The sequence below is a fragment of the Protopterus annectens genome, chromosome 1.part1, assembly GCF_019279795.1.
Source record: "Protopterus annectens isolate FY-2018-M chromosome 1.part1, PAN1.0, whole genome shotgun sequence".
NCBI lineage: Eukaryota > Metazoa > Chordata > Ceratodontiformes > Protopteridae > Protopterus > Protopterus annectens.
In genome coordinates this window covers 480644894-480669070 of record NC_056726.1, presented here as the reverse complement: position 1 = coordinate 480669070, position 24177 = coordinate 480644894, and the positions used below count along the sequence as shown (strand labels likewise).

The window sequence follows — 24177 nt, the reverse complement described above, 5'->3', positions numbered from 1 at the left end:
AACGGGTTACAAGTGGAATTCCCCAGGGCTCAGTCCTAGGACCCGTCCTGTTCGGCATATACTTCTCAGAGGTACAGGCAAGGACAGGAGGACTATGGCTAACCAAGTTTGCAGATGACTGCAAACTAGGAGGCTATAATTGACTCTCCGGCTGACACAGACATCCTCCAAAAGGGTCTCACTGAGACGGATACCTGGTGTCAAAATCATGGCCTCAAGCTAAATGCCAAAAAGTGCATAGTCATCCCCTTTGGAAAAAACAAAGTACCCACAAACTACCACATAGATGGTAGACCCCTAAATACGGAAGCCGTAATAAGGGATCTGGGGACCCAAGTAGATAGTAATCTCATCTTTGATAATCACATTGCCAAAGTCATTAGAAAATCCTTCTACGTGGCCCACCTAATCACAAAAGGGTTCACATCCAGATCAAAAGAGGTCATTGTGCCCCTCTACTCATCACTCATCAGACCCATCTTAGAGTACAACACCCCATTTGGGATGTACCTTAAAGACACCTGCAACAGCTGGAAAGACCACAGAAGTACCTCACCAAGAGGATCACTGGCCTCAAACAGATGCCCTATGCAGCTCGACTGAAGAAACTCCAGTTGTACTCGGTTGCATACCGCCTACTCAGAGATGATCTCTGCCTGACATACAAGGCCATGTCCAACCCAGAATTGATGGACATGCTCCACCTAAAGAAAACCTTATCCCCTCGAGCCACACGTTCTAGGGATCTAAACCTAACCACAACAATAAATAGGATGTGCTGGAGGGATAGATTCCTGTCCCAGAGACTTCCCATGCTTTGGAACAAGATCCCAATCTACATTAGGCAGAGCTCTTTGCTAACACTCTTCAAAACAAACCTTGATGAGTGGATGGGAAACAGAAAGTTTACCCCGGGGATCACTTCAGTGGCTCTGCTGGACAGAGGCACAGGGAACTAATCTAAGGAGGCGGCGAAAGCCAACACATTCTGGCTAGGCTTATAAATGCCTTCAGGCAGACAGCCTAGTATCCACCTATGAACCTATGAACTTATGAACCTAAATGTTTAGAAAGCATACAATTAAAATGGAAAGGAAAGTTTGCATGTGAGTTTCTGTTGATGTGTGTGTGAACATTGTGCAGCAAAAATAATGGATGGGGTGGGGGTGAAGAGTGGCTAAAAGTGGCTATTAATTGCTTTGTGTGTTTAAATGTATGTATGTGTGTGTGTGTGTGTGTGTGTGTGTGTGTGTGTGTGTGTGTGTGTGTGTGTGTATGTTTTCGTTTTTAAAGGTCTGCGTGAGTCTGTATGTATGTGTGTATGTGTGTGTGTGTGTGTGTGTGTGTGTGTGTGTGTGTGTGTGTGTGTGTCTGTGTGTGTGTGTGTGTGTGTGTGTGTGTGTGTGTGTATGTGTGTGTGTGTATGTTTTGTTTTAAAGGTCTGCGTGAGTCTGTATGTGTGTGTGTGTGTGTGTGTGTGTGTGTGTGTGTGTGTGTGTGTGTGTGTGTGTGTGTGTGTGTGTGTGTCTTTCTAAACTTTAAATTTGCATATCTTTATATTTTGATATAAAATGCTTCCTTCTACATAATAAAGCAAGTGTGATTCATTAGGTGGAGGAACTATTTTACATCAGAAATATATAAAAAGTATGAATATACTATTAAAAAAACAAATATAAAACAATTTTGCAGATAGTCCATTCTTTAAGTGCAACAATGTCATCCAAGACATCCAGAGATGTACAGGCCCTCTGCTTGTGACATTATGGCTCAGAACACCATTGGGTATGTGTTATTTACATAATAACGCACTTCCTGTTGGCATTATTGCTTGCATGGTGAGGGGAGCAGTACCTTTAGACTAGCAAAATGAGGTGGTGGTCTAATTTTCAAAAACAGGGACAGGATGATATGTGACCTTTGCAAAGGGATCTCTACAGGAGTATCTATTCCAGGGTGCTGGAATGGAGGCTTCATCTCACAGATAAATCTCTGATTCAGAAGCAACAGTGCAGATTGTTTCCTGCCTGTACATGGAACACTGTTTCAACTCTTTATCCTGGCACAGCTACTGAATGGGCTTTGAGAATGTATTGGTATAGGCTACATGTGTTTTGTGAACCTACAGAATAGATATGAGTGTATACCCAAGAATATCCAGTGGGAGGTGCTATAACAGTATAAGATCACAGGACTCCTAGCACACACTATTCAGACCCTGTAGTGTCAAGTGTGTCCAAATTCTTTGCATTGTCAAATATATAAAAGATGGACATACACATTTTTTTCAAGAATGTGTCTTGTTTACCCTTTCAGTTTATGATTGTCATAGACAGGATCTCAATGTGCCATTGAAGGTTTAAAGAAGCTTTAGTTTGGGGATGTGAGGTTTACAGATTATGTGTTCTCTTGGCCTTAACCGATTACAGTCTGTTATGCACTAAAGTAGTTTGCTATTGAGTTTGAAGTGAATAGGCTGAAACCAGGCCCTTCATATTAAAAGTCATTGCTATGTCCCGGAAAAGAATGAATTACTCTCTGCAGGTGAGAGGGAAATAATTACCTCAAATAGAGGAGATAAAGTATCCTTGGGATTATCATTGTTTTAATATAAGTATTACCTCTCAAAAGCATACCATATCATCACAAAATTCAAAGTAAGGTGAGAGAATGAAAGGATAACTACCTAGTAAGTTCTACACTAAGTAGAATATCTTACAGGAACATTACTTGATTGACCAAATGAGTATTTAGAACCTTGACGCAAATGGCTGTAGAATGTATGTAGAGTAGGTAAATAACACAAAAGTACTACCAATTTGAATAATCCCAGGCATATTGTTAATTAAAGGTAGTGATATTCAAAATATATATGTATTCAAAATGGTTAAGCCAAAGTTTCTGAATGAAGTTACAGGGGAAAAGCAAACTGACCAGAAGTTGTTTGTGGCAATGGAAATACTGCAGGTGCTGTACTGCACTGTTGTAGTGAAGTGAAAACTGAGTTATACAGTGACACGTTCAATATGTCTGGCAGATAGCAGAGATGATCAAGTCTCTGAGCTGCTAATGAGCAGTTTCCTTTAGCCAGGGGTAGAGGGTTTGATTCTTTCTACCTGCATTTGCCTTATGTCTGACTTTAAGCATGTCAGTTGATCAGAGAGTGTTCCTGGGTCATACCTGAAAAGGGACACTTGTGTCCAGTGAACTTACCTGATAAACAAATATATTTAAAAAAAAAATACTGTTCAGTCTATGTCCCTAGCCTCATATTTCATCATGAGCTCCGGGTAGGGACTTAAGGGATTAGATCACAGATACAAGTGACAGAAACAAGGTTTCTTTACGGGACTGCCCAGGATGTACCTGTCAAGTGATGGGCATTAAAAATCACAGCAGCAGCCTTTAACAGTCATAGCAAGGGGGGATGCAAAACAGGAGCATTTTTTTAAGTTTTAGAATATTAAGCTGTCAAAAGTTTAACTCCATATACGCAATGATAAAGAATCTTTGTACAGGCTTAATTCACTTATTTTGTAATATATGCATTATAAAACGGTCTAACCTTATGAAGAAAATCAGTACATCTAAGAAGAGTAGTCCTAAATATGTGGAAAAAATTCATATTACTTTCCTTAAATCACAGAAGTTGAGTAGTATGGCTTTGCCCAAAATTTGTCACAGACCAAGAAGCTCAGCAATTTTGGAGATTCTTGAAGTGCAACTCCAGTCAACAAGAGGCATTTGAGGTAGTTTGGGCACCTAGCAAAGATGCCCCTGCACATCTCTGGTGAAAGGCATACCAGGCTTGGCCCATTGGAAGAAGCTGTCAAGAAGACCATGGATACAATGGAGAGAGTACACAGCTCCACTTACCTAGAAATGATTGACAATCCAATAGAGAAGGGTAGGGGCACTTACAAGGAATAAGACAATCTGATTGGCTCTGCAAAGCTTGGTACCATTACACCCCTCATTAGAATCATAGATTATTTGGCATCCTATGCAGGTAACTCATCTGGCATCCCTCAACTCTTATGTTAAAAAAAGAAAGTTGAGGACCAAAATGAAGGGAAAAAAAAGCTCTACTGCTGTTAAACTGTAGCAACCTGCTTGCTACAAATGTAACAAGTGGCTTGCTACAGTTAAAATATCACACACAAAGAGCTTCAGAGCTTTAACCATGACCACCAATAAACTACCAACAATCATTTCTGAATGCCAGTAATGCACTACCACACCATCAGCATCTGCTGATCGAGTCGTCTAACCCCACGCACCTGGGGTAGACACCAACATTACCAGAGCTTCTGTCCTTTATAGGACAAGTGGTTTATAAATGGATGGAAGAAGGAACTATGAAAGGTGTGATGATCATGCCCTGGCCCAGCAATCAAGGAGCTTCAATCCTCACCACTAACATCAGGGAGGTCATCTCCTAGAAGAGGAAAGGATAACTAATACACACAGTAAAATACAATTTCCCTTAAGTGCACACAGGGATCACAGTCAGAATGGGGCTGGTTGCTCCCTTGCTCACCAGGTCCCCAATAAGACTCCCCACTGGCACAGCTATAAGGTCCAGATCTCAGCCTAGCTAGCAAGCTAACCTCCAGAACCCTCTCTGTCCAACCAGTGCTTCATGTCCCTGCCCAGGTAGCTGACACACACTCACACTTTAAGATAAGTATTTATACAACTTCACAGACACTCCTGGGAAAGGCTGACACAGATTCTCCAGCTGTGCCCCTTTACCCAGACTATACTGTAGTAATTTCTGCCACCACCAGCTAATATTATCAGCTATTAAAAGGCCCTTAAAAGGGTGTCTAATTATTACTGTGCAATATTATAATCCAATGGTAGTATGACACACAGTCAAGGCTTAATTTGGATTGACTTAGACAGTAAAATCTGTAAATATGTAATGTACTTTAGAGGTTAAATTATCTCTACATAAACCAACCACAGGTAAAGGTTTTTAAAATATTTAATAATAAATAATTAAAATGCAAGACAAAACTATTACACCACAGAGATATCTAAGAGTTCAGAGATCACACAGAAACGTAAAACAATACAGGTCTGATGTCAAAGAAAAACACTTAATCTAACTTTCTAATCTTTAGCTAATTGTATTTGAAAATACAGTGCTATAATCCTACTTACATACATAAAGAGCCAGCAGTGCTGGGTTAGATGTCCAAAATAAAAATGCTTCCTTTTCTCTTACTCAGCAATAGTTTTTAAACACTAACCAACAGCTCTCTAAGGCCCTCCCAAATTACATAATTTTAACACTTAGTCTGGAGTTCCCAGGCCACAAACTGCATTATTTAGCAAGCTAACACCTGCTCAGGAGACTACAACAATAAAAGGAATTTCACATATGCACTCTAGCAGAAACCAGAGCAATAAAGCACCTTCCACATATAAATTCTGGCCCTTAACTTTAACATTAAAACAATGGGCCTGAAACCTTCATCCAGACTCATTGGAGCTGACTTGTAAACATCAAAGTGATTCATAAGATATTTTCAGCTTCAAAAGACACATTTGAAATGCTTGGCTTGGTTTTCCTAACAGCAGATGGCAATGTTGCAACAATCTTGAAGTTCACATTTTACAGTGTTTTCTTTCATTTAAAAACACAAGCCTGTATTTTACATTTAGTTATGAAATTGATAGAATTATGTATCAAATTCTATTTGACTAAGCTGGCAGCCTTCGCCCATCTTCCTCCAATCTTCATACCCCCCCCCCCAGGGAATTCAAGCAAGTTTTTCAAGTGCCCCTTAAGAAACATCGCTTGAGAGTGTCAGGTCTATCTGGGTGTACCTCACCCCATTCCCTGTCTTGAGACCCCATCTGCATTGGCATTGCTACTCCCACTGCGGTGGTGCACTGACATATGTGCTTGAAACCCCAGGCTCCATCTTATCAACTTGACATTTTGCTGACTGGCTCTGTTTAACCATATTAGAGGGTCGTGACCTGTCATTACACTGAATTTTCTTCCATACAGATAAGGCTGAACTCTTTGCAGTGCCACACTATAGCTAGACATTCCTTTTCTACAGCTGCATAGCATTCCTCTCTGGGTTGGAGCCTACTACTAAGATAAACCATTGGGTGCTCTTCCCCTCTGAAGAAATCTGGCTAAGTACAGCCCCCACCCCATGTTTGAAAGCATCCACCTGTACAACAAATTATTTGCTGTAATCTGGACTGGCTAACACAGGGGGTCCTCCCAAAGCTTCCTTAAGCTTCTGAAATGCCTGCTCACATGCTGGGATCCACACTACCTTATCTGGCCTGTTCTTCCTTGTCAGATCTGTGAGGGGAGCAGCTATGGTACTTTAATTGGGAACGAACTTTCTGTAGGACCCTGCTGTCCTTAAGAATGCCCTCACCTGCTTTTTGGTAACAGGTGCAGGCCATGCCTGAATGGTTTCCACTTTGGCAAGTTCTGGCCTTATCTTACCACTCCCCACTCTATGTCCTAGGTAGGAGACCTCTGCCATACCCACCTGACATTTGCTCTGCTTAATGGTCAACACTGCCCTCTGTAGTCTGCCTAGCACCTCCCTGACATGCTGAAGGTGCTGTTGCCAGGAATGGCTGTAGATAGCAATATCATTCATGTAAGCAAGGGCAAACCCTCCTGCTCCTGCTAAGATATGATCTACCAGCCTCTAGAAAGTTGAGGGGGCATTCTTCATCCCAAAGGACATCTTTGTGAATTCATACAAGCCAAAAGGAGTCACAAAGGCTGACTTCTCTCTAGCACTGGGAGTCAAAGGCACCTGCCAGTAACCCTTGGTAAAATCAATGGTTATAAGATACTTAGCCCCACCCAGCTGCTCTAGGGCCTCATCTGTCCTAGGTATGAGGTAAGCATCTGTCTCTGTGTGACTATTTAATTTCCTGTAATCCACACAGAACCTGGTACTGCCATCCTTCTTTGGCAGCAGTACCACTGGGGAGGCCCAGGGACTGTTGGACTCCTGAATCACCCCTAGTTCTAACATCTCCTGTACCTCTTCCCTCGGAGTCTGTTTGACTCCCTCAGGCACCCTATAAGGGGCCTGCCTAATAGGCCTTTGGGGTCCTGTATCCACCTGGTGCTGCACCAGGTGGGTGCTCCCTGGTTTCCCGGTGAACATGCCCCCAAACTCCTGCAACACATGGTAAGGTTTCATCATGTTAACATAGTACAATTTGTGCCCCTGCCTTCTGCCTAGCAGTTCCACCATGTAGTTAACATCACTTACCTTTCTTACCACCTTGTAGGGTCACTCCCAAGCTGCTTGCAACTTGTTGTGTCTGAGAGGAATGATAACCATTACCTGCTGCTTCACAGCATACTCTCTAGCTCGAGCATTCCTGTCATACCACACCTTTTTCTGTTGTTGGGCTTCTGCCAGGTTCTCCTGGGCCAGGCCCATGAGTTCCCTGAGCCTTGTCCTGAGGTTCAGGACATATGCCACAACAGACTCCTTGTGAGACTCACACTCACCTTCCCACTCATCTCAAATTAAATCTATAGATCCACTCACCCTATCCCCATACAGCAACTCAAAGGGTGAAAAACCTGTGGATTCTTGGGGAACCTCTCTGTAAGCAAACAACAGATGGGGCAAATATGTGTCCCACTCCCTCTTAAACTGATCTGCAAATGCCTGTAGCATGGACTTGATTGTAGAGTTTAACCTCTCAACAAGACCATTAGTCTGGGGATGGTAGGGGTGGTCTTCATGTGCTTCACCCCAGAGGACTTCCACAGACAAGCTAGCAGGTCTGACATAAAATTGGCACATCTGTCAGACAGTATTTCCTTTGGGAAACCTATCCTGATGAAAATCTCTAGCAAAGCATTTGCTACCTTCTTGGTCTCAATAGACGACAAAGCCACTACCTCAGGGTATTGTTTAGCATAATCTACAATCACTAGGATATACTCTTTTCCCTGTGGAACCTGGGGTACTCAGAGGACCCACAATATCCATAGCTACCCTCTGAAATGACTCCTCAATCACAGGCAAAGGCATCAAAGGAGCTCTCACCTTGTCTTCTGCCTTACCTACCTTTTGACACTGTTCACAGGTCCTGCAATACCCTGTTACATCTCTGGAAATTCCAGGCCAATAGACGTTTTGCATAATATGCCTCTTTGTACGTTTTATGCCCATATGACCTGCAAAAGGTATATCATGGGCTATGTCTAGAAGCGCCAGACGGTAAACTCTAGGCACTACCAACTGCTGTACTCTCTCACCTTCTAGCCCTCCCTCAGGGATCCACTCTCTGTACAGTAACCCTTTGTTCCAGTATACAGATTCCCCCTTCCCTTGAGAATCAGGTGCCCCCCTAGCTATCTGCCTCATGCCTTGCAATATAGGGTCTCAGAGCTGAGCCTGTCTCAAGTCTCTCCTTGTAACCCTTCCCAGCTCCCCTTCCACAGGAAGTCTGGCATCCCCTGACAGTGGTGCTTCACTGTCAGCCTGGGTACTACTACGCACCTCTACCTTTGCAGTCACTGTGTCCAAGGGACCATCAGTTCCCACAAGCAGCTGTGGCTCACCTTCAGTCTCACTGCTACAGAGCAGCTCTCTCCCTGAAGTAACCACCTCAGCAGTCCTGGCTGCAAGTGTGCAGTCTATCTTGGTCTCTCCCAGGCTACCAGACTTACATACTTGTCTCCAAGCCTGACTGTGTGTAACTGCACAAGTGCAGGGTACAGCACTATCCAAATCCTTCCCTCTCAGGACATCTGCAGGATGGTAGTTCCGTACCCCTGTTGTCTCAAGACACCCCACTGTTGGCATTTTGTTTTCTCACTTACTGGCTACCTCTCCTTTGGTTCCCCACCTTGCTTCCATGGGCATCTGTATGTCACATGGCCCCACTGGTTGCATTCAAAACATTTAACCCTAGCCCCTGAATGTATACCTGGACTAGTGGCTTCCCCTGCTACTGGTGGATTCTGTTGTGGCAGCCTGTGCTGCCCACCATGGATTCTTTTAGTCCCATGAGCAGTACTGGAGGTCCCTTTCCTGTGCAGGGCTGCCCTGCTTGCTAGGTATAGGTCTCCCTTCTTCCCCAACTCCTCTGAAGTAGCACACTATCAGCTAACCAGATCCTCATGTCCTCAGGCAAAGTGCTAAGGGCTTGTTCCCTTACCAAAAGGTCTGCCAGCCCTTCCAAAGTGGTGACCTGACATCCACTCACCCAGCTATGAAAATAAGTGCTCAGCTCAGCAACATATTCACATACATTTTCATCTGCCTTGTGTCTATGCTCATGAAACATTTTCCTATACATTTCAGGTGTTAGCTTAAACATTCCAACAAGTGTCTATTTACAGCAGTATAATCAAAACAGTCAGTGTCATGCCTCTTTGCTAAAGAAGTTACAGCTTTACCATGGAGTAAGGGGGTCAGGAACTGTACCCAGAGCCCTTGGTCAACTTCATACTGTTTATATACCCGCTCAAACATATGAATGAAGCTATCAAAATTATCCCCTTCTTTAAACTGTGGAAGAAATTTACTGACTTTTGTGCTTCTGGGGTTCGGTTAGTTCCTTCCCCATTACCTCCATGACTCTGGCAAAGAGTCAGCATTTCCCTCTCATACCTCCTCTGCTGTTCATTTTCCTCAGCTTGTAGACTCCTCATTTTCTCAGCTCCTTCTAGTTCCATACGCCTGGCCTCCAACTCAAGTCTCTTTAGCTCCAGCTGGATTTTTAAGTCCACTGCAGAAAGGATGAGCTGTCCATTCTCCGAGGATATTGTATCTCCACTGTCAGTCTGATTGTCCTCCAGGCTGCTGTTTTCTGATGCAGCTGTAACTAAGATTGCAATCAGGTCTGCCTTAGTCAGGTCTGCCTTAGTCAGGTTTCCATGCACCTGTTCCTTAGCCTGGCACATCTCTGCCTGCTGGCTCCTTGTCAGCTTTCCATACTCCTCTGCTGACATGCTGCCTGCTCACCCTGACTAACACTAAGCTAACAAAAGAAATAAAACAATTGTGATCTGAACTCTGAGTATACACTGCATGGCTGTTTTAGAGTACAAAACACTTTTAGAGATCACTGTACATAAGCTACAGGAATTTGCTCTACCCACACCACTACAAGCCAATTAGTGTTTTCCAACTAATCAGTATGTGATGTGGATTGGATCCCACCACAGCAAACCAATATGTGATAGGATATCCCAACCACTGCAACCAATATGTGATGACCGTACCCTGGCCCAGCAATCAAGAAGCCTCAATCCTCACCACTAACACCAAGGATGTCGTTTCCTCAAAGAGGAAATGATAACTAATACACACAGTAAAGTACAATTTCCCTTAAGTGCACACAGAAATCACAGTCAGTCTGGGGCTGGTTGCTCCCTTGCTGACCAGGTCCCCAATAAGACTCCCCACTGGCACAGCTATAAGGTCCAGATCTCAGCCTAGCTAGCAAGCTAACCTCCAGTACCCTCTCTGTCCAACCAGTGCTTCATGTCCCTGCCCAGGTAGCTGACACACACTCACACTTTGAGATAAGTATTTATACAACTTCACAGACACCCCTGGAAAAAGCTGACACATATTCTCCAGCTGTGCCCCTTTTCCCAGACTATATGGTATTAATGTCTGCCACCACCAACTGATATTATCAGGTACTAAAAGGCCCTTAAAAGGGTGTCCAATTATTACTGTGCAGTATTATAATCCAATGGTAGTATGACACACAGTCAAGGCTTAATTTGGAGTGACTTAAATGGTAAAATCTGTAAATATGTAAAGTACTTTAGTGGTTAAATTATCTCTACATAAACCAGCCACAGGTAAAGGTTTTTAAAATATTTAATAATAAATAATTAAAACACAAGACAAAACTACTACACCACAGAGATATCTAAGAGTTCAGAGATCACACAGAAAATTAAAACAATACAGTAGACAGATCTGATGTCAAAGAAAAACACTTAATCTAACTTTCTAATCTTTAGCTAATCTTAAGAGAAAACACAGTGCAATAATCCTGCTTACATACATAAAGAGCAAGCAGTGTGCTGGGTTAGATGTCCAAGATCAAAATGCTTCCTTTTTTCTCACTCAACAATGGTTTTTAAACACTAACCAACAGCTCTCAAAGGCCCTCCCAAATTACATCATTTTAACACTTAGGCTTGAGTTCCCAGGCCACAAACTGCATTATTTAGCAAGCTAACACCTGCTCAGGAGACTACAACAATAAAAGGCATTTCACATATACACTCTAGCAGAAAACAGAGCAATAAAGCACCTTCTACATGTAAATTCTGGCCCTTAACTTTAACCTTAAAACAATGGGCCTGAAACCTTCATCCAGACTCACTGGAGCCGACTTGTAAACATCAAAGAGATTCATAAGATCTTTTCAGCTTCAAAAGACAGATTTGAAATGCTTGGCTTGGTTTTCCTAACAGCAGATGGCAATATTGCAACAATCTTGAAGTTCACATTTTACAGTGTTTTCTTTCATTTAAAAACACAAGCCTGTATTTTACATTTATTTATTACTTCAGAGATGACAGACACTCAAGCCTGAGTATTATGGAGCTTTTCTCCCCAGGACTCCATTGAAAACGGGTTCTTCTTGGCCCAATGGACCATCCTGGCAAACAAACTGCAAATAAAAATAAATAATTAAAAAAATGTATACAGTTGATAGAATTATATATCAAATTCTATTTGACTAGGCTGGCAGCCTTCGCCCATCTTCCTCCAATTTTCACAAAAGGACAAATACAAGATGCCTTCCCTTCACATTTTTTTTGGCTAGGCCACCAATATATGCCATGGGATGTTAGAAAAGAACCATTCGTCATGAACTGTATTCTTCTTACTGAACTGTAACAAAGCATTATCTATGAAAGCACAGTTTGACTTATTTCTTGAGTAGTATCTTCTGACCATATTCAGATTTTTACTGCTTGAACCATTTAAAGGATTTTACCTTTTGAGTGGTACATAAAAATCCACTACTTGCTTCATGCAGCAGCCCGGTGAGACCCTGTCTTCAACAAAAATATGAAAGAACTCCACAGATTGATGGAGTAAGTTTGCTGCAACTTATTTTCAGAACAGCCCAGTGAGTTGGCTAATCTGAGTTTTTTCCAGTCTTGTTTTTCTCAGTTGAAGTTCCAAGAACAAAGCAGGCAGTAAAACTGAAAGTCGAGTCAACTTTCTGATTTTTGTTGTGTTTCTTTTTCTTTTTTTTTAACGCAGCCCTGCAGCAAGTACTTATTCCCCTGTTAAAGACTATTGGTCTAATATGCCAGAAGTGGTCTGTATTTAAAATGTATTCATGACTTTGATGATGTCAGGTTTTGCCAGCTATGCCAGGAGAAGTAGGGCAGTGGATGTGTAACACATGCCAGCATAGCTAGCTGGAGTTTTGTAAAGAATTATATGTTGAAACAGTTATAACTGGACAATGCTTATTTACTGAGATGTATACAAAATAGAGTTGTCCCTAAAGGGTTATGCATATTTAAATTTCCGTTAGAGCTTGATTATGATGAAAGTATGTTTAAGGAATTTTTTGAACTATTTGATAATTTTGGTATAGAGATTATGCGTACGTTGATTAAATTCACTGATGTGACCGTTAGTCAGCTACCTACTGAGGTTGAAGAATTAAATGCTGATATATGTAACGACTTGATTTTTGATCAATGGGAGGATTTTTATTACACACAATTTCAGCAGGTTGAGATGAAGTGCAGTAAAATTTATGAAAGGAAAGTTAGAAATTAAAAAGGGATTTAAATCAATATGCAATCGATGTAACATACCTTGTGACTGGTAGCCATGAGGTGAAATCGACAAATGATATGAATATTAACAGCGATAATAGTGTTAACCATAAGACTAGGCAGGGAACTTTTTTACAGGAAGGGACCCCACATACAAAAATGGTATCAGAAAAAGTTTCATGACTCGGGGCAATTACAGAAAATGAAAAAAATTTTCAAGGGGAAGGCAAATTCACAAACAGCATGGGAATAGTTAGAGATAATGATATTGTACATACTCTGAATGGTTTTCACATATATAATTACACAGCTAAAGAGCTTACGGTGGATCATTTTGCCATTTTTTTCTAAGGGATTAAAGTTTGCCCCTTCAACGAAACTTAATATAGTAGACACCATAACTGAAACAAAATGTATTTTAGGAAGTTGGGTTTGGCACTATGTTATAAAGACAAGAATAATGTTGTTCCACCTACAGGTAGGCTTAAGAAAAAAGTATTTTTAACCTCCCCTGAATCCTTCTTTAGCAATCGTAGAAAGAACTATAGTGGATGATGTATATAAGTTACAAACTGAAGAAAGAAAAATAGGAATAGAAAGTTTAATAACTTAACTTATAACAAGAGAATGGCTTTGAAGGAATTAAATAATGACACTTCAATTAAGATTTTAAAGCCGGAGAAAAGTGGGAGCATTGTATTGTTTGATTCCATTGAGTATTCTAAGGAGATTTTTGAATTATTAAGTGACTAAAAGAAATATATACTGGTGTCAATCAATTCTGAATGAAATTAATATTAGTTTTAGACATATAGATGCATTATTGGAAGAATTCTTATTAGATTGAAGGGTGTCTATAGATTTGTTCAACTATTTAAATGTGAAATCTCCTCTCTTAGCAATGGTGTTTGGATTACCGAAAATCCATAAAGATGTGATAAGACCCCCTTTTAGACTTATAGTCTCAGGCAAGAATTCCAAAACTTATCCATTGGGTGTCATAATTGATAGATGGTTGAAACCAATCTGTAAGATTTTTAAACATTTGATTACAGATTCCTGGGATTTTTTAAGTATGCTGCAAACCAATTTATGAGCTGAGGACCTAGTTTTCTTTACAGTTGATGTGATTGATTTATTTTCATCAATTCCAAGAGAAGAAGGTCTAGATTTGTTTTATGAAGGGATATGAAAATCTAATTTTTTAGACCAGGACACAATGGACTTGATTGGAGACCTGATGAGTTTGGTTTTAGAAAACAACGTCATTGTTTTTGAAGGTGAACATTTTAAGCAAGTTAAGGGGGTAGTGATGGGAGCACCATGTGCCCCCTTATATGCTAATATGGTGTTGTGTGAATGGGAGAAATGAACGTTTTTTTAAAAGTGATTTTTATGTGAAATACATCCAGTTATTTGTGCGATAACTGGACAATATTTTTTTATGGAAAGGTCCTGTTTTAGAACTTAATTTTATGACTTTTTTAAACGGTTCTTCTTCATTTATGAGATTTACACATATAGTCCAGAAAGTATCAACTACTTAGATATAAAGCTTTTTAGACCGACAAAAAATTTAAGTCCAGATTATACAGGAAGCCCACCATTAGCCATACTTATCTGCAATATAATAGTAACCATTCAATGCATCAAAAGAAGAGTAATGTAAAAGGGCAGATGATACATGCAGCAAGGATGACTTCTGAGTGAGATGATGTAAAAACTGAGCTGGAATTAATAACTAATTTCTTTATAGAGAGGATATCCATCCAGGTTGGTTAAAGAAATAAAGGAATATGTATTGACCCAATGGGGTACCACTTATAAACCATTGTTAAGGCTGGGTCTAGCACCCCTGGTTCCAACTTCAAATGAAGTTAATTATGGGAGAGCCATGATACTTGGCTATGGTAACTGAAGTAATAAAGTTAAACAGATTTTTATGGATAGGTGGGCATTGTTGTCCAACAATGCAGAAATCTATGACATTGTTGGTTCATCTCCCACCTTTGTTTATAAAACATATTCTAATTTAAAACAATGTTTTGAACGGGGTAGATCTTGTAATAATAATGTGAATATAAGAAGGACTTATAAGTGTGGACGTTGTAGTCAATGTCATTACATTATGCAGGTAGACTCTATTATTTTGGATAATAAACCAGGAATGAAAATTAAATTTATGAGAGGTAATTGCTTATCAAAGGGAGTAGTGTATTTAGCTAAATGTGGGCAATGCTCCACATTTTTTGTAGTAAAATGGAGAGAGCACTGAAAAATAGGATTGATGAGCATATATACCAGATTAAAACAAAAAATATGAACAACGCTCTTTGTAAACATCTTTTGAATAGTGGGATGTGTGGAATTTAAATTTGCCCTGCTTGAACAGGTTAAAATGAACAACAGAGGTGGTGATACCAAAACACTACTTGAAGTGAAAGAGACAATATGACAGATTAAATTAGCTGCTAATTTTTTTCTAGGTATCAATGACATGATTAACTTACAACCACTGTTAAAATGGAACTCTGATAGTTATAAATATGCTTAGCATATATGAGGTGTATAATATTGTTCATGGCTACTTATAGTGAACATGAGTTGTACAATATATGTTTTTAGTTTGTATTGTGTTGATTGATTTAATTAATAATTATGTTTAATTGAAGGGGCTGATTGCTTAGATGTTTGTATATAAATAAATCATGTGACTGTGATAACTGAATTCTGAAGAAGTCCAGAGTGTCGTATGAAAGTGCATAATTTAGTGTTGTTTATTAAATAATATGGCTTTTATTTTGGGTCCGCATAGTCCAGTGTGATCTATTCATCGGGTGCACAGTTTTTTTTTGTGATAAAGAATTATATGCCATTTGTATATCAAACTGATTTGTACAGGTGCTTGTGTTGAAAATGTATTTATAAAGCTGCTTGTGTTAAAAATGTACCAATAGTGGGTCCTGCTGGACAGAAAAGAATTACACCTGTATGTCAGACTGTATTGTAACTGTTGAAATGAATATATTGTAACTGTTGAAATGAATATATTGTAATAGAAGATACTGAATGAGAAGAGGTTAATCTCAGTCCAGCTAACTTTGAAAAATAGTCTGAAATTAAATCACCTGGTTTCCATAAAATTGTATCTTGCAGTTCTGATTGCAACCGGAGACAAAATGTCTGTGACAACCAGGACTAGGAAATCCTACTTTATTGTCCTTAGGGGTAAACTAATTGCTACCCTGGAAGGGTGGAAGTTTTGAAATGGTTTTATAGCTTCCAGATGCTGTAACACATATTAGCAAAGCTCTATGTGTATGCATTATCAGATATGTGTGATGCGGATTGGCATAATGGTTAAAGTGTTTACCTTATAGCCACAAGGTACAGGATTTGATTATTAGCTTTCAGTGAAATTGGCTAGGTTAAAATGGCCCAGAAGGGCAGCTAGTCTAGTACTAACCTATGAAAAAGGTGAATGCCCAGTGCCAGCCTGCTTTACTGGGGTGTGGGTTTGGCATAATTGATAAGGCACCTGGCTCATAAGCACAAGGTACAGACCTTGTTTTTGACTTTGAGTTATTGGCTAGGCTTAAAATGGCCCTTCAGAACAGTTAGCCTAGTATTCACCCATGTTCCTATGAACCTATGAGCACTGTCTGGTGAAGTGACTCTGTCAGAGACATACAGTAGACAACTGAATTTTGAAGGAATCAAGCCATGCACTATGTGGAGCAGATAATTAGCAGCTCATAGCCTTACTTACCTGCACTGACAGGCAGGGTGTTCACCAATGATGTTCTATAAGGGCAGGTGTGCCAAATGAGGGGGAAACCCTCGGAAGAGGTTGGCAGATGTTGGGGAGGGGGGTGGGACCTCAGGTAGGTCATAAAACAAAAAAAACTTGGATTGAAGATAGACAACCCTGCCCCCAGAATGCACTTAAGTGCCTCATTGGCCCCAACTTGAAATTTGGCATTGACCAGGGGAGACTGGAGTGCTGGTAGACTGAGCGAATGACATGAGGCACTGGGACAGTTGTCAGCGTGACTGAAAGGAGACAAAAAAAAATTAAACTTATAGACTTCTTGCTGTTTAGTTTATTCATAAATTATAAATGCACTGTCAGAAGTAACAAAGCAAAGAAATCAAGAATCATACCCAAAGAGCATAGCTGATATGATGGTGCTTCTGTTTACAATAACTGATTCCTTCCTTTACACCATAAGTACTCTGGGATGCAGGAATCAAGTATATAATTACACACAAACACACACACACACACACACACACACACACACACACACACACACACACACACACACACACACACACACATATTGCCATTAATTACAGAACATTCTATAGTTGTGTAAACCTCAGATTAGTAAGCAAATGAATGAACTCACGCTTTATGAATGAGTAATAAACTCACACTTATAACACGTTTCAATGCTTTATGAGATTATATTTTGTCAAATGTGTATTCATATTTGTATTAATGTATGTAATTGCAGTATATTATAATATGATGTCAATTTTCACTTACACACACACACACACACACACACACACACACACACACACACACACACACGTGTGTGTGTGTGTGTGTGTGTGTGTGTGTGTGTGTATTTCCTGTTCTTTTATTTGTGGAGCTGTTCTCCCTGATCAACTTGTGAAAATGGATACAATTATCCAGTCAGACTTTCCCGGTAAACAAATGTCAATAAATACATAAACAATAAATAAATAAATAATGACATAGAACTGTATTTTAGCTCGCTGCTGTGAGAATCATATAGTGCAACCAATTGCAACCCCATGCCCTCCCAAACTCTTAGTTAAATAATCAGAGACAAAGACCCAACTTAAGGAAGATTAACCTTATATATTTTGAAGTTGGCTACTATGCCATGTTGTGCATTAACAAGCATTATCTGAAGGACATGAAGTCTGAAACTCACAAGTTTGTCATTAGCTAGTGACTGCAGTCCACAACTCTTCACCATAAAGTCACAAATGTTATGAAGAACAAACCACAAATATGAGGAAAAACTAGGGACAGTTGAGAACTATACCCTCTGCACACATGTGGCTATGTACACGCAAACACGCATGCACACGCACACATGAGCACACACACACACACACACACACACACACACACACACACACACACACACACACACCACACGCATGCATGTGACCATCAGTTGCTGTCAGTTGTGTAACTGTATACCTCAGATATCTGTTTGAAATCAAGTGAATGAATAAATGTATAAATAATGGTCCAAGATGTACCTCAGCTCAATGTTGTCAGAACATACCTCTCAACCTTTTAGAGCAAGAAATCTGGACAAAGCTATAAATAATGGGGGGGGGGGTCAAAGGTCCAAAGATAGGGACAGTTTCCAAACATTCCTCTTAGAAACATAGACAGTTGGTAGAACAGGTTTTACAATGGAATGCATTTTTCTGAAGGGTATGAAGTCTGAAACTCAAATGTCTGTCATTATTGTCTGACTTCCATCCTCAATGATTTCTCAATGAATTGCTAGAAAAACAAAATGTTATAATGAAAGTCCAACAACCTGAGACAAAAATCTGGACAGTCTGCAAAAATCTGTACACTTGAGAGGTATATGTCAGAGCCATGTAGTGGCTATCTGCTCCACATAGTGCATGGCTTGATTCCCATTGCAACTCCCCTCTGCCATCTCAACATCTTAGCTCAATAATCAGAGATAAAGACCCAGAATAAGGAACAGAGTTTAAATAATATGTCTATTTATCTTTTTGTTTTTATATATATATATATATATATATATATATATATATATATATATACTTATATTTAAAGAGAGAGAGATAAAGTTACTAGGATGACAAGCATTAGCAAGCCTTTTCTGAAGGATATAAAGTTTGAAACTCACATACACATGTAGCCTTCATTTTTTACTTGACATGCTACGTGCTTCAGGTTTAATTGCAGTCTTGCTTTATTATATGTACTTCAGGTCTTCACCTGAAAAATAAATGTTTCCAATGAGCTCAGAAGGATTATCAATCAGAACCACAAAGGGAATGAATAACGAATAGTTCAGCAACAGGAATACAGAGTTTCATGACCCTAGTCATATACTTTCTTGTCACTTTTTATCCTTGGATTTAATATGCTGAGTATGTGGGTGCCATTGGCAATCTGGATAGCATGCACTGAAGGGGAAGAGAAATGAAGTCCCTTTATATGACCCATACTTATGATTTTTTTTTCCTTATCATGGGAAAAGTGGGGCATTTAATAACATGAGTGGCAAGAGCTGTAATTCTCCCATCATACACCTGTTCCTGGGTATCAGGTTTAGTTTGAACCTATGACCTTTTATGGATATCACACTTACCAACTGTATTTATTCTTCCCTTTACCAATGTTCTAAGCAATATCTAATCCTTCATTGACGTGATAGTTTTCCAGTGATCTAGGAATGTTTCCTGTCTTGCTCTGTCAACAATGGAAATAGAAATCTACATACTGCGTTGATTGGTCACCAGAGATAGCCTTGATTTATCATAAAATATTGCTGGATCCTCATTTCTCCTTCCCTACAGTTTCAGAAAAGTTAATAGTCTGGTCTATATGTCTAACCAAACAGCAGATGGTGTTTTACATCAGGTCTGAATCATGGAAGGTATGTCAGAAATTCAGACAGACAACAAATTTAAGGCCAGTAAGTGTCGCCCGTTTGCCCTTCTCTGCCTGCTGATATATTTTAAACTGCACCCCATTGTCTATATACTACTTGCAAAGATGATATCACACCCTCCTAAATGATTATGATACAATGGTTAGTTTGTCAAAAGCAGTACAATACATGGGAATAATGCTGAATTTCACAGTAGTGGATCTTATGATTTGACTTAGGTCTGTTTGCCATTGGATTGGTTCTATCAATCAACACTTCTTCTGAAATTCACCCAAGATGCAATTTTTTTCTTTTTTTTGCTTCAGGATTTCACAATGAATAATAATATGCATAAAGGGCAACCAACCTTAATGTCACTGCAGTGCCTCCTTTCCTACCAAACATATGAAAACCAGAATTTATTTTATTTTTTTCTGTTTATTTGTTTAAAGTTTATTAAGTGGAACTGTGTACTTATCCTGGAAGACTCATTTCAGCCACTTCCCAGAAATTACAGGTAGTTGTGTGTAGTTTAACTCACATGTTAAGAGTACTGAAGTGTGAAGGACCCTAGCGCATTCAGCAAGCCAGGTTGCATTTCCCATTTTTAATCAACATACTATGCAACTCTGACTGAATAATTTAATCATGTCCTTGTTTCAATGCAAAACATGGAAATGTCTGCATCACAATGTTTCCCGGGGAACCGTCCCCTCAAGACCAAAAATGCCAAAATCTGTTTGGTACCTGTTAAGTTAAATGTCAGCTTTATCCTCTTGCTGTTTAGCATCAGCTATAATATTTACAGCCTCCTTAACTGTGTGTAATAAAACAAGAGGAAACCATTGCATGTGTAAGATTTTAATACACATTTGAATTTATATAATGTCACTGGGCTGTCATACTTTAATTGAGCACTGATTTGATGCACAAGAAAGTATTATCAGGGACTGTTCGCTAAATAGTCAGCACCACATTACACAAAAACAAATGCTTGTGTTATTAAATACGGTCCACACTTGCTCGGATTCTAAACAGTTATAATGTCAAAATAAGTATTTTCATTCACTTCAAACCATTTGTACATTTCTGTCATTTTGTTAAATGCATTACATCCACTAAGCCAAAGGCTCTTTTATAAGATATATATGATTCACATTATAAGTGTAGGGAAAGTTTCAGGAACGTTTCAGAGTAGTCAATCAATGTACACATCAAATCTTACAGAAGTGGAAGATAAGAGGGACAAGAGAAAAAGGAAGAGATATAACAGGAAATCAGACAGGCATCAGCCATGTAGCATACACAGACCAGAAACTGAACCACAGACCTATAAATACAAAGGTAACTGCACTAGCCACTGTTTCAGCAGGCCTGCCTGTTTGACACATTAGCAATGTAGGACTGTTACATGGATTTCAAATGCTTCTGCAGCCTATCTAAACTTGTGACTAGGCATACCACAACTGTTGTTTGGTGTAGTTTTATACAGGGTATTATCACTGGAAAATGATACAAGTTACTACATGGTTCGACACAGCCCAGAGAAAGGTTTCTTGTGGATGTGTGCAGAAATGCCAAGATCTGGGTAAATGTAGTAAACTAATTAGCAAATGCAAATATTACTCTGTTTAGTGTCTTCCACCATGTCATACTTTTGAATGTTCTTTAAAGTATTCATTTTGCATACAGGTACATTAATTAGTAGTATGTCCTACAGAGACAAAATGTGCCTCAAAATGAAAGGTAACATTTTTGCAAATAATAAACATGGCGATGTTTAATCTAACTTCATGTCTTTTCTTTACAGAAACTCTGCCTTTATGTGGGGTATACATCGTCAGTATACTGCACAGCATCAGTCCTAACACTGGCAGCAATTGCTTTAGACCGTTACCATGCCATCATTGACTGTCTGCAGTATAATTCCCAGAGGACTGTGCGGAGAACAGTTATCACTGTCATTTGGATTTGGGTGCAAGCTGCCCTGAGCAGCTGCCCTCCTCTTCTGGGCTGGGGGAATTTAATTTATGTACCGGCTATGTACAGCTGCACTGTGGAATGGGCTAGTAGCCCCAGTTATACAGGATTTATTGCTGGTTTCTCCTTTTTGCTCCCGGCATGTGTGATGGTGTTCTGCTACATCAGAATTGTGAATGTAGCTAGGGGACATGCTAGGAGGATTCACGATCTGGAAAACCAGCTGCAGAGGAATTCAACGGAAACAAATTCACCAGAATCAGTGAAGCCTACATTTTCAAAACTGATTTACAGTGTGAACTCAAAAATTATTTCAGAGCAACACTCAGATGATTCACAAAGTATCTCCAGCAATATGCATAATCTTTCTTCTATTGTAAACCTGGACAGTAACAATGATATTCTTTCCAGGCAGAGTCTTCCAGGCCGGGAACATCATGGAGCCTTGCGTCTGTTTTTTGCAATATTTGCTTTTTTCTGTTGCTGGATGCCATATATTATTGTAGGGATAATGCAAGCAATTGAAAAAACAACTTCAAACCTACCTAGCAGCATTCCTACTCCTGTAATTACAGTAGTTTACTGGCTTGCACTTCTGAATTCAGATATCAATCCTTTAGTTTATGCGCTACTCAGCAAAAGATTTCAGAAGGCTCTGGTAAGCTTATATCAAAAACTCTGGACAAAGCCAAGCATTCAGCAACGGCAGCCTCGTAGACCTTCAGAAATACCTACATATCCACCATGTAGACATGTCAGGACAGGCTCAAATGTCACAAGAATTTCTCATGTCAGTCAGCCTGATAGGATACGTCACTCTGAGCAATCTGTGTTTTCTGTTGGTTCTTCTGGACATAGAAGCCTTAGTGAGGTTTTCTTGCCTGGACAGTTCTCTAGCCCACCTACTTTAAATGAGCAGGAATCTGAACAGCAAGAAAACACGGGTAATGAATCACAAGATGGCATAATTCTAAAGCCAGAAGGTCTTCCAAAAAACTATTTGCAGGTCCCACCTGTTCCACTAGAGCGTGGACATTTTCTTCCATCTCCAAGCTTAAGTGAAAGACAATCAATATTTGTATGTGGTAATATTATTATTAAAGTGGACTTTGACACCTGAAAATGCTTAGAATATAACAGTTCATACAATTTAAGAAACAGCCTTCAGATATGGTAAATCAGGAATGTGCCAAAAACTTCTTAATATTCATAATATTCTTTGACAAAGCATTAATTTAGGTAAGCATCAAGGTGAACATCCTAAATATTGTGTTCAATGGATGGCCAAAAAAGGGAATGTTGCAGTACTACCCTCTCTCGGGATTATCTTGAAAGTAAACACAGATGCTTGTAAACATCATGTGATATGCCTGTTTTAGAAAGGATGGCTCTGTACTAAGAAGAGTAAACAGAAAAAAAGTGTAGCAATCACTCATGCTGCAGTGCAAATGTCAACATTCAGGACAGCTATGTTCAATTATTTATTTGTTTGTAGTTACTAAATTTCAGTAGTATTTTATATTTGAGGCAATTATAGACCTAAATGTGACATTCCCAACTATTTAAAGACATTTGTTTAATGCCACTGAGACAATTATTTTCTTTCTTCAGACACAATCTTTACCTTACAACAAAAGTACAGCAAAGTCAGTATTGGCAAATTCATGTAACAGTACTTACTCACATTGCTAGTTGTAAAGTATTTTATTATTTTAGCCAAGTATGTTTTGACAGTGGCTATGCTTTTAAACATTAGATGTGTTGATTTCACATTTGACTGCATCTTATTTCCCAAAATGCATTGTGTTTTCAGGTTATTGCTGCTTTGTAATCTGGGGCAGCATCTAAAATATTGCTTACAATACAGTGTGTTCATTCTGATCTTCCAAACATGTCTCAACATGATGTTTACAGTTTATTCTAGTCACATGGATGTATAACATGAAAATACTATTTTGTTTCTAATGATATATATTCAAAAAACATTTTTGTTTCCATCCTCTGTTCCTATGGTGGCCAAGCCAGTTTTAAAAGTGTAATGTAGTTCAATATATGGACTAGACTGGATTTTCAACTTGTTTTTAAGTGTTGGGTCAAGAAATGGTTACTGATTTTTAGTAAACAGAACTGATTTATAAGACTTGTTCCATGGTGTTATCTGTCATGCACTTAGCACACAGCTTTAAGGATTCTAGTGTACTATGCCTTGTTAATCACAGCTGTCGCAAATAGTGAGTGTCCTTAATGACTGCAAAACAGCACTTTCCTGCTAATGCGATTTCTCAGTAAAATGATTCTGTAATTCATTTTACAGACAATGTTGACAAGAAAAGGCACTGGTACTTTTTTATTCTGTTCTCATATCTTGGGGGTCAGTGATATTAAGATTCAATCTCTTTTCCAACTTGTTTTGTAGCCTATGCATTTTTGTTTGATATTAATCTGGTTACCAGTGCTGTAATTTCTACACTAGTGTCTTATAACAATGTTATGTCCTTTCTCTGGGTGGTGCCATGGTTAACAATGTTGCCTCACAACACTAGGTTCTCTGGTTTGATTCTCGCCTGGGGTGCCTTCTGTGCGGAGTCTAGATGTCCTCCATGTGTTCGTGTGGTTTTCCACTAGGTACTCCTGTTTCCTCCCACATTCCAAAGACATGTGTATGGAATATTTCTCTTTGGGCATTTGCTGAAAATAGGCTCTGCCCAA

General features: G+C 39.4%; 1 protein-coding gene across 1 annotated transcript in view; it reads left to right on the top strand.

Annotated features, from left to right (window-relative positions):
* Positions 1 to 23606, top strand: part of LOC122805947 (5-hydroxytryptamine receptor 1D-like) — a 281283-nt gene extending 257677 nt beyond the window's left edge. The window contains exon 3 of the mRNA XM_044076195.1: positions 21299 to 23606. Coding sequence (XP_043932130.1) covers positions 21299 to 22588 — 1290 coding nt within the window. The 3' untranslated portion in view covers positions 22589 to 23606. The remainder of the gene's footprint in view (positions 1 to 21298) is intronic.
* The last annotated feature ends 571 nt before the right edge of the window (positions 23607 to 24177 follow it).